The sequence below is a fragment of the Drosophila grimshawi genome, unplaced genomic scaffold, assembly GCF_018153295.1.
Source record: "Drosophila grimshawi isolate 15287-2541.00 unplaced genomic scaffold, ASM1815329v1 contig_311, whole genome shotgun sequence".
Lineage (NCBI taxonomy): Eukaryota > Metazoa > Arthropoda > Insecta > Diptera > Drosophilidae > Drosophila > Drosophila grimshawi.
In genome coordinates this window covers 4,960,169-4,973,769 of record NW_025063098.1, presented here as the reverse complement: position 1 = coordinate 4,973,769, position 13,601 = coordinate 4,960,169, and the positions used below count along the sequence as shown (strand labels likewise).

Sequence of the window (13,601 nt, the reverse complement as noted above, 5' to 3'; positions counted from 1 at the left end):
AATAATTTCAAACGCAAACTGCCGCCAACACTCAAGAAGGTTCATAATTATCAAACCCAAACCGTTTGTTGTGGTCGGAGCAATGGGGCTTTGTGGGCTGTGGCTTCTGGAAATGTTGTAACCATTTGGATGGTTAAAATGTAACCACCGCCGCTGCTGATTTTGGGCCAAGAGAGCAAGGCATCGGGTTAAATAGGTCTGCTCTGTTGGCCGACAATCGCAATGCTTTCGCTATGGGTATTTACAAAGTTTGAATACTTCTCGTTTGTAAACATTCATTGGGTCATGTGAAATGATTCACTTCACATTTTGTGAACACACCTACCTCAGAAGCGATCTCTAATTGATCTTGTTCTCTTAGCCAACACTTCCGTAGATTTATGCAAATGATTTATTATGATATGCTTGAGTTTTATGGTGATGATAAATATGTTTTTAATTGAATTATGTATATGTATTTAACAATATTTGGGGCGAGCCATAACAAATTAGGTTTCCTACTAATATCTATAGATAAAGCTGTATGCCTCTTGCATGCAGGTCAATCATAAAACTCACAGCTGTCAGATGCCCTCAATTATCTTTATATTTACACTTCTAGACACATAAATAGAAACAAAAAACAAAAAAATGAAACTATAAGCGAATAAAACATATAATCAATATTCAGAATTAATTTGTCATACTCAAAAACTTACAACATTATTAACATGACTGTTGTATTTAAATTTTACAGTACTAAATTGTGAAATACCTTAACAAAATAATATCACAATTTAACCAGAAATATAAATGAACATATTTATATAGCACACAATTTTGTTGTATATTAAGAACTTTTGTGAAATGCTAATGCATTAATTGTAATATAATAATTCAAAAGTACCTAGTCAAATGCCCTTTGGTGTACTGCTACATATGTAGTTATATTTTCACAACAAACTAATTTCAGCACTTACAAAATAAATGAATTTGAGCAAACAATTTATATTAGAGCGCCTCTATGTTGAACAAAATTGTATTTTCATTGAGCGGCCACGACATTAACTCTTAAAGGCAACCGCAAATCACATCACCTAATTTTTAGCACTTGTTGTACCCAATTTCTTTGCTGTTACATCGGGAGATCGCCTCCTCCCCACCGCAACAGGCAAAAGGGGCGAATGAAATGTATATGACTGGTTGGCTGAGGCTGTTGGCACGTTGATTGTCTAAGCGGACTTACATAACCTCATTTATGTGCCTTATGTGTGTTGGTCGCGTGTTCCCATCCTCGTCGTCAGCATGATATTGGGTAGGCAGATAAAAGAAAATAACAGATCCACATACAAGTGCTCTACAGCCAAGTGAAGTGGAAGCGTGTGCTACTCAAAAGCCACACTCTGCATTTTTTTTGTAGTTCAGCTTGCGGTGTTGATGAGCCCAAGTTGTCGCTGATCGTTTCGTTGGCAGCACTTATTTATTTTGGATAAATAAAGCTGTTACATTTTAATGACACTGTCGTCGAGAGCGCGCTCATCAATGAATACATCTTATTTTGGGCTTTTTCTTTATTTCTATTCACAGAGGAAGTGGTATTGTATTGGTCAGAGGAAATGATTAATAGGCGGCTATTGTACTGTGTTTATAAAGACAATACATGCGTATATGTGTCTTGTGAGGTAATATTGTTTGAATAAATATTTATGTTTTATATGTCATTGATCCCAAAGTATTATTTATTTGAATGAATAAGAAACTGTTTTGGTTGCTTGTATTTGAGATTGTGTAGAAATTAGAAAAGTATTTAAATACCTGTAATAATTCTATACCCTTCAAATATAAAACTTTTGTAAGCATTAATTTCATTGATTTACTATAGAAAAACTGAAACCTTTAAAAGAATTTAAAAATTGTTCAAATTTGACTGACAGAAGCATTATCTCAAACCGAAACATTCTAATCTTTGCAAAAGCGCAGCTTGTGTAAAAAAAAGCCAAACAGATCCACAACTCATAAATAAAAGAGAGGCTCTCTCATCCACAATTATGTTGTGTGGCAACCGCCGCAGTGCAATTCTTCCTCCCACAATTGTGGAGATTGTCGGTGCTACCGAAAAACAAACCGGAGGGCGTCGCATCAGTTGAACACAGTACCAATACAAGTACCAGCAAAAGCCAAAGTTGAGGCGATGAAATCCCAGACAGCGACTGTTTGCAGCAATTTCGGATCAATTATATGAAGTTAACTAGCGACTTCTGCAGACGATCTTCATAGCTTCAACGCTTCCATTGCTTTTTTATTTATACCCTTGCAGAGGGTCGTGAGGTTTTTTGACGCTTTGAAGGACGACTTAAAGTACATATATTGTTATTTCTAATTTTTAAAGTTATCTTCAGATTGGAATAGATTTTCTTTTTTGGCAGTACATAGAGCAGAAACAGTCGGATCGGATCACTATATGATTTAGCTGACATAGAAACGAACGGTCGGAAGATGAGTTCATGAAAGAATTTTATTATGCTCTTAGCATTTGAATGAGAAATCAACATCAGTTAACTATAATCGGAAGAATCGTTTGTTTTTTCAAATTTATAGTGAAGTTTAAATGGTGGAAGGTTAATCCGGTCGCTAGAGTATGTAATATGCGGCATGCTTAAGAAAGCCGTTCTTTCTTCTTTTTTTTGGCAATCGATTGTCGAATGCAGCTCACGATTTATTAATTTTTTTGTTTCTGGTTGCTATTTATTATGAGTAAATTTGTTGCATTACTTTACAGAGAGATCGCTATTTACTTTACAAATTTGGCCCCCTGCACTCAGAAAACTGTAACTTCGTATTTTGGATGGTATAACTAAATAGGAAACTTAATATATTGTGCGCTATTCATCCCGCTTCGCAAGCTCATCCAGGAACTTGGCACTCTGGGCCTTGATCTGTTTGCGATTTGGCACATGAACATTGTACTTGTTTTCGACGAGCAGATCCTCTGGCAACACAGACTGTTGATCATCGTCATCGATTTCCTCGACTATTTCAAGACTGGCAAGAAAATCGGCATGATACTCTTCCTTATTACGAGCTATAATCGACGGACTCATTTCCACCAAGTAGCCTTTCATCAATTTGTAAACTTTACGCTTCAATATGTGCATTACAGCATCAACTGTGTACAAACACAATTCTTTAATAAAAATATGTTATTTTTTGTGGATTATAACTACTCAACTGTTTTCCTCGTAAATCTCTGGTGCTGCAGCGCGCATATTGAGCATCTCGAATTTAAGAAGAGGCAACTTCAAATACGAATTTGGATACTGCGTACGCAGTAATTTTGGTGAACGATCTATGTGCCTCAGAATCTCAATGAGATTCCAAATGTTCACTCTGCGTTAGTAAATAAAATATATAAGTATAATTTCAACTGATAACTAAAGAGTTACTTCATATATATGTAGTTAAAATATATATATATATATATATATATATATATATATATATATATGTGCTTACCGTAACATCACAAAAGCATCGCCACGATTCTTCAAATAGTCCAACGTCTCACGCTCAAATTTTGATTCGTATTCCATAACTTTTTTCAAGTCCTTTATGCGCTCAAGTCGACTACATAAGGCAATATTGTTATAAGTTAATTTATAATTTTATTTTTTAAGTGCCTCACTTGATTTCCTCCTCCGATAGATTATTCACCAGCACACCCTTTAACACATTAGCGCTTTTCATTTTATCCTCGAGCATCTCATGAGCCATCATATCACTTTCGATAGTTCGACGCAGCTTCTCATTGTTGTCCACCTGGCTCTTCATACTAGAATGCGATATTTAGATTTGCATTGTTAATCAGTGAATAAGCTTACCGTGGATATATTTCCCTTGCTTGCGAGCATAACGTAACCATTTTCATCTCAGTTATGGTCTTCTCAACGGACTTTAACACAAGCTTCAGTACCAGCATGCTGCGCGTCTCACGGAAATATCGATTGGGATCTGCGCTCTGGGGCATCTCCTTTTCGTGTTTGGCATTAATAGAGCCGACATTTTTACGCGGCTTAAAAGAGCCCAACATTTGTAACTTTGCCTGAAGATTTTTGCGGGACTTCGCCTCTAGATGTCGATACTGGTCATTTAGCTCCTTAAATTTTACTATTGCCGGCATGCCCAGATAAAGTATGTGCTTTATGAAATTCGCCTGATCTTCCATATCAGCAGCGAGAGATCGGAGAATGGGCTCATAAAATATTGCATCGTGTCGCAACACCTGTATCATTTTTTGATACGTACTATTAATGGTCTTAATGGCCTTTAGACGCACATTAGAGTTTTCAATTTTCTTGATAAAATCACGCGATTTGATTTCTTCTTCTAAAGCAAACTCATTCTGATAGTTAATGCGGTTTTCCAACAAGCCACGATCGAGCTGCGAATAAAACATAATACCCAATTTTGGTCGATTTAATTACAAGCTTTTGATATACTAACCAGTAACTCTCTATACCGATGCTTTAGTTGACCCAATCGACACTCCAGACGATCTCGCTCTTTTCGCATTGTAAAAGTCCGCTGATTAATGTTATCAACAACTAGGTGTATGGGCATTCTCTGATAGAGACGCTGCATATCCTTGTGGTTGATTAGAAAATTTCTAATCCTATGGGAATTATTTCCGGTGAGGATGTTTTGAAGTTTGGCCCGTCCATCGCGACACTGCAATTTTAACTTCTTACTTTCCTCAACATAGTTTTGCCGATTGGCCGTTGTTTCATGGCGTTTGAAAACGACACGACGAGCTATAAAAAAAAATTTTACTCAGAAGCACAAAAAAAAAACATAATTCTAGAAATGAAGTTTTCATTTTAACTGTTTTAATATCACTGCAGCGATTAATACTTAAGTATCGCTATACCGATTAATATCGAAGCTTTGGTCACACATGAATTGTGTTCTTTTCTGCATTGTATTCTGCTAAGTAGAGTTGCTCTCAATTCTTCAACAAGTACAATAAAGATAATCCATAATTAGAAACTGCGTTTAACTCTTCATTTTGCCACGTTATTTACAAAAAACTACTTAAATTTTGTCTTCAAATTTCTGTAGCCAAAGTATAAGTTTCGTTTTTATTATAAAGCCGATCGGAAGAAAAACCACCCAGAAAATTATTTTAGTTATATTACCCATTAGTCAGTATATAGCACTTACTTAGCAAATCGGTCATGCCACCAAATTGCTCGGTCAAAGAGTTTGGGGTCCATCGTTCGTCTATCATTGCATGCTGACGCACAAAGGACATGCCAAAAAGTCCATGGAATCGTAAAGCTCGAGGATGTACTGGCTTTGGAGCTGTTACATCCCTATCCTTTTGCTTATCCCCCCGAAGGCAGTTCGATAAGCTCTTCTCTCGAACGAAGCAGGGCATTAGTGTATTTGTATTTTTGTATATTTATTTATATTTATTTAACTTAAAAAATTAAAAAGGAACGTAAGAAGCAATTGAAAGAACTGACTTTAGTTCGAATAAATGAAACTTAAATAAGTACAAACATAAGTAGACAGAAATTTCACAGGTTCCTTAAAATATCTATAGCATGAGAATGAAGTTCTTATCTATTCGTATCTGGGGTATGTTAGTACAATAATATTGTTGTCTCATAGTATGTTATTACATTATGCTTCATCTCGTCGTAGTATAGCATCATCAACGATTCTGTTACTCTGCGCTTTAATCTGAGTGCGATCCGGGACATTTGCCAAGGTCTTTTGCATCTGCAGTAGATCTTCACCAACTGTCGCTCCGCGTCCCTCGGCACTACGAATGTGTGGGTTACACTTGACTGTTTTTAAAAATTCGATATGATATTTTTCCTTGCTATTATCTATATCCGATGTCGCATTGTAACCCTTCATCAGCTTGTAAACCTTACGCTTGATAAAACTCATAATTTTTTCAGCTGTGAATAAAAGTTATCAATGAAAGGATTCCTTCGCAGTGGGTAGGTTAAACTCAACTGTCTTCCTCGCAAAGCTCTGGTGGCGAAGCGTACATATGATGCATCTCGAATTTGAGAAGTGGCAACTTCAAATACGAATTTGGATACTGAGAGCGGAACATTTTTGGATCACGATCTATGTGTCGTAAAATTTCAATTAGATTCCAAAGTCTAATGCTGTCATAGAAAAGAGAAAATAAAAACAAAAGATAATATGTTTTCGAACAATAATAAATAAGAATGGAAAATGCGTTTTATGTGTATATTGAATGTGTGTAAATAAAGCTTACCGAATTAATACAAATGCATCTGCGCGATTCTTTATATACTCCAAGGTTTTTTGCTCAAGTTCCTCGTCACCTTTCAATATTCTTTTTAGGTCTTCAATTCGCTCAAGGCGACTGTTGAACATTATAAAGGAAAATATATTAAGAACTCATAAATTTTTATAAGACGTGCATACTTAATTTCCTCCTCGGATAAATTGTTAACTAAAATGCCTTCCAGCAAGGTTGCGTATTTAATTTTTTCCTCTAGGTATTCTCGGGTCATCTTGTCATGCTCGGTGAGTCGAATCATCTTCTCCTTATTATCCATTTGGAATTCCAAACTGAATTTTAATAGTTAGACTAAATAAAATGTTAAAAAGTCCAGTGGACAAACCGAGGATAAATCTCCTTCGCCTGCAAGCATAGTGTTCCGCATTTCACCTCATTAATTCTCTTCTCTAGGGTTTGAAACACGTTCTTGAGTATTAGCATGCTGGTAGTCTCACGCAAATAACGCTTTGGATTTGCAGATGCCGGGTTCCCTTCACGGGGCTTGGCACCAAAAGAACCGGCTTTCTTAGTATTTTTAAAGGAGGCTAATAATTGTTCTTTTATCAAGTGATATTTAGAAGACTTATTCTCCAGATGTCGATACTGGTCATTTAGCTCCTTAAATTTTGATATTGCAGGCATGCCCAAATAAAGTATGTGCTTTATGAAATTCGCCTGATCCTCCATGTCAGCAGCGAGAGAGCGGAGAATGGGCTCATAAAATATTGCATCGTGCCGTAATACCTCAATCATTTTTTGATACGTACTATTAATGGCCTTAATGGCCTTTAGACGCACATTAGAGTTTTCAATTTTCTTGATAAAATCACGCGATTTGATCTCCTCCTCCAAGACAAACTCATTCTGATATCTGATGCGGTTTTCCAACTCGGCACGATCTATCTATAAATATCATTAATTCAATATCAATGATTATATTCGCTTCGATTTCGTTTTTAATTTTCTACATACTAACCAGCATTTTTCTATATTGATGCTTTAGTTGGCCCAATCGACACTCCAAACGATCTCGCTCTTTTCGCATTGTAAAAGTCCGCTGATTAATATTATCAGCAACAAGATGAATGGGCATTCTCTGATAGAGACGCTGCATATCCTTGTGGTTGATCAGAAAATTTCGAATCCTATGCGTATTATCATCGGTGAGGATGTTCTGAAGCTTAGCCCGTCCATCGCGGCACTGTAATTTCAATTTCTTACTTTCCTTAACGTAGTTCAACCGATTGGCCTTCGTGTCATACCTCTTGAAGATTAAGTTACGTGCTTTAGAAGAACTTGAAAATATCACTTATGTATATAATTGAAGCTCATTCCATACTTAACAAATCGGTCATTCCGCCAAATTGCTCAGTTAATGAGTTGGGTGCCCATCTCTCATCGATTACCATGTGCTGCGGAGCAAAGGACACGCCAAAGAGACCATGATATCTTAGAGATCGAGGATGCACTGGTTTGAGAGGAACTTCTCTATTATTTTGCTTGTCCTTTCGAGGGCAGTGCGATATACTTCTCTCTCGCTTAAAACAGGGCATCGTAAGTGTGTATTTTTTTATTTTTCTTATTTTTTTGGCTTATTTATATATTTTTATTTTTTTTTATTTTTTTTTTTAATTATCTGTTTACAAAATTATGTTGTGTACATAACAATTGAATTAAATCATTCACAATAATATGAAAAGTTTGTAGAAGAGAATTTCAAAGCTTACTTTGAAAAATCCTTAAATACTTTTCAAAAGTTTTTAAGAAAATTCAACATATCTTCCTTTCTATGCCAACTATTAACTTAAGCTTCGACCATTGATTAATCATTGACGTGACATTCAAATTTAGTAACTTAATCTGCAAAATTGCAGGAGATGTAGAATTTGTGCATTTTTAATGACGATATAGGCGGGACTACAAAATATTCTTACCAATCGTAGGAGAATGTTACTAGTAATCCACCTTGCAATTTTGAAAACTCTAGCTTTAAAATTACGAGCAGGCATGACCCGATACTGTGCTTTGAACGACGTCGACAGTAATATACTAACCAAATTTAGTTACTATCTTGCTGTATTAGAGTAGACAAAATTGAGAAATACAGTTTCAATGAGTAACAGGGTGTAAACTTTACTATTTGTACAAATACATTATCTTTCATCCAGCTTGGCATGATCCTCTACAAGCCTAGAGCTCTGAGCCTTAATCTGCTTGCGATCTGGTATATTTGCCAAGGTTTTCTGCGCCTGTAGTAGATCCTCACCAACTATTGCTCCGTGTCCCTCGTCCTCATCAATATATGGGTTATAGTTGATCGTATTTAAAAATTCGATATGGTACTTTTCCCTGCTATTGTCTTTGTCCGATCTCTTTATCGCTTTGTAACTCTTCATCAGCTTGTAAACCTTACGCTTAAGCAAATTCATTATTTTTTCAGCTGTGAATAAAGTGATCAATGAAAGGATTCCTTCGAAATGGGTAGGCTAAACTCAACTGTCTTCCTCGTAAAGCTCTGGTGGCGCAGCGTACACGTTATGCAAATCGAATTTGAGAAGTGGCAACTTCAAATACGAATTTGGATACTGAGAGCGGAACATTTTTGGATCACGATCTATGTGTCGTAAAATTTCAATTAGATTCCAAAGTCTAATGCTGTGATGGAAAAGAAAAAATAAAAATAAATTATGTGTTATCGAACAATAATAAAGCATTAAGTAAAATGAGGTTTATATGTAAATAAACTTTACCGAATCAATACAAATGCATCTCCGCGATTTTTGATATGCTCCACAGTTTCTTGCTCAAATTCCTCGTCACCTTTCAATATTCTTTTTAGGTCTTTAATTCGCTCAAGGCGACTGTTGGACATTATAATGGTAAGTATATTGAAAACCATGTTTTTTTTTAAAGAGTTGCATACTTAATTTCCTCCTCAGATAGATTATTAACTAATATATCTTTCAGCATCGATGCGTAATTCATTTTGTTCTCTAGCATATCTCGATTCTGCCTTTCATGCTCGACTTTTCGAATGAGTTGTTGATTATTTTCCACCTGACTCTTTACGCTGTAAACGAAGATTTGAGATATTTAAACACATATTTTCGGTTATGCACATACCGTGGATATATCTCCTTGGCCTGTGAGCATAGTGTCACTAATTTTAGCTCCTTGATTGTCTTCTCAATGGTTTGCAGTTCTCTCTTTAACATAGACATGCTCTGTGTATCACGCACATAACGATTTGGATCTGCTGATAAAATCTCGTTAGTCTTAGGTTGTGGTAAGCCGCCAATAGCTTTTGGAGTTTTCAGTGAAGCCAAGATTTCTATCTTCTCCTGAACATTCATCCGCGACTTAGCATCTAGCTGAAGAAACTCGCGATTGAGCTTCCTGAACTTGGATATGGCCGGTATACCCAGATAGAGTATGTGCTTGATGAAATTCGACTGATCCTCCATGTCACCGACCAGAGAACGCAGAATGGGCTCATAAAAAATTTCGTCCTGTATTAACACTTGCAACATTTTCTTATATGTAGTATTAATGGTTTTAATGGCCTTTAAGCGTACTTTCGAGTTTTCAATTCTCTTAAGTAACTCCCGCGATTTGAGCTGCTCTTCTAGCACAAACTCATTCTCATACCTAATTAGGTTCTCGACCTCACCTCGGTCCAGCTGTAAATAGATAATAATAAAGCAATATTGTAAGTATCACAGCATTACGTATTATAATAATTACCAATAACTCTTTATATGTATGCTTTAACTGATCCAAGCGCAACTCCAAGCGATCTCGCTCCTTACGCATTGTAAAAGTGCGTTGATTAATGTTATCGACAACTTGATGTATGGGCATTTTCTGATAGAGACGCTGCATATCCTTGTGCCTAATCAAAAAGTTGCGTATCTTGTGTGTATTATTCCCCTGCGATATCTTTTGGAGCTTAGTGCGCCCATCAGCACATTGATTTCTCAATCGCTTGCTCTCCACCAAAAGTTGCAACCGATTGGCATTAGTCTCATGCCGCTTATAGATTACGCGACGCCCTAAGAATCACCTCATACTTACCACATACATACATGTATATGTAAAGAAATCGCACACTTACTCAGTAGTTCGGTCATCCCACCATACTGATCGCTTAGCGAGGCGGGTGTCCACTTTTCGTCAACGATGAGATGCTGCCTGGCAATGGCCATTCCAAAGAGTCCATGGCATTTGATGGCTCGTGGTCGAACTGCTTTGGGTGCCTTCAGATCTCTATCATTGGTTTTATCCCGACGAGGGCGGAATAATAGGCTTTTCTCTTGCTTGAAACAGGGCATTATGAATGTATATTTTTATTTAAATATTTATTGTTTACAATTATTCTGTTCAGTGTACCTAACTGTATGGTGTTATGTATGTAGAGTGAATGAAATTTTTATTCTTAAGTGTAGCATCAGTAGACAATCATTGCATGGTTTGCTATATTCATTTGTGCTTACATTCTAATATTTATAACTTGAACTGCAGAAGGAAGCATCTCCGACCCCACAAGGTACATACATATATTCTTAATCAGAATCACCAGCCGAGTCGATATAGCCAAGTTCGTTTGTCCGTCTGAATGAACATGCAGATCTCATAAGCTAAAGCTAGCTACTTCAAATTTAGAATATAAGTTTTCGTAGATTAAGTTTATTTCATTTAATCATTTTTCGATAGCAATAAAATACACAATTAATTGTGATAATATTATATACATTGAACTGTTTGAAATAAAAGCTTGCTTACATTTAAGTGTGCAAAAGTTTTATTATTAATAAATTATTTATTTAATTATTTATTTTATTTATATAAATTTGTCTTAGAAGTCTAGCTATTTTTTAAATAGTACATGAATATACATGGTTAAGAATGTAAGTCTCTGAAAACTAACTAATATTGATTATCTAACAAGCGATTAGTGTTCATCTAAGTATTTGAGACATTCGTCTATAAGTTTAGCACTCTGAGCCTTAATCTGCTTTCGATCCGGAATATTGGCATTAACTTTTTCCTGGAATATTACCTCCTCCGATTCTGCTGTAGATTTCTTGAAATCGCCGTCTAATGCTAACATATTTAAGTAATCTTGGTGATATTTTTCAATACTACTCTTAATATCATTTTGCATATGAGCTTTATAACCTTTCATAAGTTTGTAAACCTTCCGCTTAAGCAAATGCATAATTTTATCAACTGTGAAAAGTAATTAGAATTTAATTTTTTGGTAATAATAAGCTCAACTCAACTGTTTTCCTCGTAAAACTTTGGTGCCGCAGAGCGAAAGCGAAGCATCTCGAATTTGAGAAGTGGCAACTTCAAATACGAAGTCTGATATTGATGACGAAATACTATGGGATTACGATCTACATGTCGAAGGATATCAGAAAGATTCCAAAGGCTCAAACTGCGTTAGAAAGTAAAACACAAATAAAATTGATGAAACAATAATAATTTTGTAAGGCTTACCGCATCATTACATAAGCATCTCCTCGATTTTTAATATGGTCCATAGTATCTCGCTCGAACTCCTCATCCGCACTCAATACTTTTTTTAAGTGCCTAATGCGCTCCAGGCGGCTAGTAGGCAATAAAATTAAATGTATATTTAAACTTATATTTGATTTATATATATACTTAATTTCCTCCTCAGAGAGATTATTAAGTAAAACTCCCTTCATAACACTGGCATACTTCATTTTGTTAATTAGCATGGTGCGATTCTGTCTGTCTTTCTCGATTTGATAATGCAGATGTTCATTGTTTTCCACCTGATTCTTGATACTACGGACAATCATTTCAATATTAATATTTTCTCAATAACTTAAATTCATTTACCGCGGATAAATCTCCTTAGCTTGCGAGCATAATGTTTTTAATCTTAAACGCTGAATTGTTTTTTCGATTGACCGTAACTCTGTCTTGAGTATAAGCATGCTTTCCGTCTCACGCACGTATCGCTTGGGGTCTGCTGTGGCAATCTGTTTGATCTGGACTTCTGGTGGTGGTCCAATTGCAACAGGCTTCTTTAATGAGGCTAAAATGGCTAGCTTGGCCCGAAGATTCTCACGTGACCTTTCATCCATTTGTCGAAACTCGCTATTGAGCTTTCTGAACTTGGATATGGCCGGCATACCCAGATAGAGTATGTGCTTGATGAAATTCGACTGATCCTCCATGTCACCGTCCAAGGAACGCAGAATGGGCTCGTAAAAAATTTCATCCTGCATTAACACTTGCAACATTTTCTTATATGTATTATTAATGGTCTTTATGGCCTTCAAACGCACATTCGAGTTTTCAATTTTCTTAAGCAAGACGCGTGATTTGAGCTGCTCGTCCAGCACAAACTCATTCTCATACTTTATGCGACATTCCACGTCAGAATAATCTAACTACAGCTCGAATGTAGTGATAAACTATTTGCTGACTTACTTGAGACTACTCACCAGTAATTTCTTGTATTCAGCCTTCACCTGCTCTAATCGACATTGCAGGCGATCTCGCTCCTTACGCATTGTAAAAGTGCGTTGATTAATGTTATCGACAACTTGATGTATGGGCATTTTCTGATAGAGACGCTGCATATCCTTATGCCTAATCAAAAAGTTGCGTATCTTGTGTGTATTATTCCCTTGCGATATCTTTTGGAGCTTAATTCGCCCATCGGCGCACAGGGATTTATATCGCTGACTCTCTGCACAGAGGCGACGGCGATGGGCCTTTGTCTCATGCCGCTTGTAGATTACGCGACACGCTAAGGAGCAGCGTACACTCAATACAAAAAACTCTATACAATCCTCAATATATAGATTGATTACTTACTCAACAATTCGGTAAATTTGGTGAATTGTTCAGTCAGCGAGGCGGGCGTCCACTTTTCGTCAACGATGAGATGCTGGCTGGCAATGGCCATGCCAAAGAGTCCATGGTGTTTGATGGCTCGTGGACGAACTGCTTTGGGTGCCATCAGATCTCTGGTGTTGCTTTTGTCCCGGCGGGAACGAAAATCTATGCTCTTCTCTTGCTTAAAGCACGGCATTGTGAATATATGTATTTGTATTTATGGGTTTGTTGGAGTGAGTGTTATGGGCGTATATCTTGAATCAGATGTATACTTTAAATGTGTATATTATTTATTTTATCGGGTTCATTGAGTTGATAATCCAAGGATTGCTAGATCGATGTACATATGTATATATTTGTAAGAATATCTGAAAACATTTCATTCAAGAAAATTGGAAAAGAAAAGCTTATAATTGCA

General features: G+C 36.4%; 4 protein-coding genes across 5 annotated transcripts; all 4 read right to left on the bottom strand.

Annotated features, from left to right (window-relative positions):
* Positions 1-2,693: 2,693 nt before the first annotated feature.
* Positions 2,694-5,443, bottom strand: LOC6564419. Its single transcript, XM_001990300.3, has 7 exons — positions 5,197-5,443; positions 4,480-4,787; positions 3,858-4,417; positions 3,662-3,808; positions 3,493-3,603; positions 3,209-3,366; positions 2,694-3,145 (listed from the first exon to the last, which is right to left on the bottom strand). The coding sequence occupies exons 1-7, from the start codon at positions 5,411-5,413 to the stop codon at positions 2,862-2,864; spliced, it is 1,785 nt and encodes a 594-aa protein (XP_001990336.1). The 5' UTR covers positions 5,414-5,443; the 3' UTR covers positions 2,694-2,861.
* Positions 5,444-5,487: 44 nt separating this feature from the next.
* Positions 5,488-7,882, bottom strand: LOC116805431. Its single transcript, XM_032737284.2, has 7 exons — positions 7,644-7,882; positions 7,281-7,588; positions 6,648-7,207; positions 6,448-6,594; positions 6,275-6,385; positions 6,004-6,161; positions 5,488-5,945 (listed from the first exon to the last, which is right to left on the bottom strand). The coding sequence occupies exons 1-7, from the start codon at positions 7,855-7,857 to the stop codon at positions 5,662-5,664; spliced, it is 1,782 nt and encodes a 593-aa protein (XP_032593175.1). The 5' UTR covers positions 7,858-7,882; the 3' UTR covers positions 5,488-5,661.
* Positions 7,870-10,733, bottom strand: LOC116805430. Of its 2 annotated transcripts, XR_004365173.2 has the most exons (9): positions 10,419-10,712; positions 10,049-10,356; positions 9,428-9,984; positions 9,228-9,374; positions 9,055-9,165; positions 8,802-8,959; positions 8,457-8,744; positions 8,239-8,378; positions 7,870-8,164 (listed from the first exon to the last, which is right to left on the bottom strand). XR_004365173.2 is itself a non-coding variant. In XM_032737282.2 (7 exons), exons 1-7 carry the CDS (start codon positions 10,633-10,635, stop codon positions 8,458-8,460), a joined length of 1,785 nt encoding a protein of 594 aa, XP_032593173.1. In that variant the 5' UTR covers positions 10,636-10,733; the 3' UTR covers positions 8,412-8,457. The 2 variants fall into 2 exon arrangements, 1 of the variants encoding a protein (XP_032593173.1); XM_032737282.2 differs by lacking the exons at positions 7,870-8,164; positions 8,239-8,378 and having other exon boundaries at positions 8,412-8,744; positions 10,419-10,733.
* Positions 10,734-11,162: 429 nt separating this feature from the next.
* Positions 11,163-13,427, bottom strand: LOC6564420. Its single transcript, XM_032737285.2, has 7 exons — positions 13,163-13,427; positions 12,787-13,094; positions 12,176-12,732; positions 11,975-12,121; positions 11,807-11,917; positions 11,587-11,744; positions 11,163-11,533 (listed from the first exon to the last, which is right to left on the bottom strand). Exons 1-7 carry the CDS (start codon positions 13,377-13,379, stop codon positions 11,256-11,258), a joined length of 1,776 nt encoding a protein of 591 aa, XP_032593176.1. The 5' UTR covers positions 13,380-13,427; the 3' UTR covers positions 11,163-11,255.
* Positions 13,428-13,601: the final 174 nt, after the last annotated feature.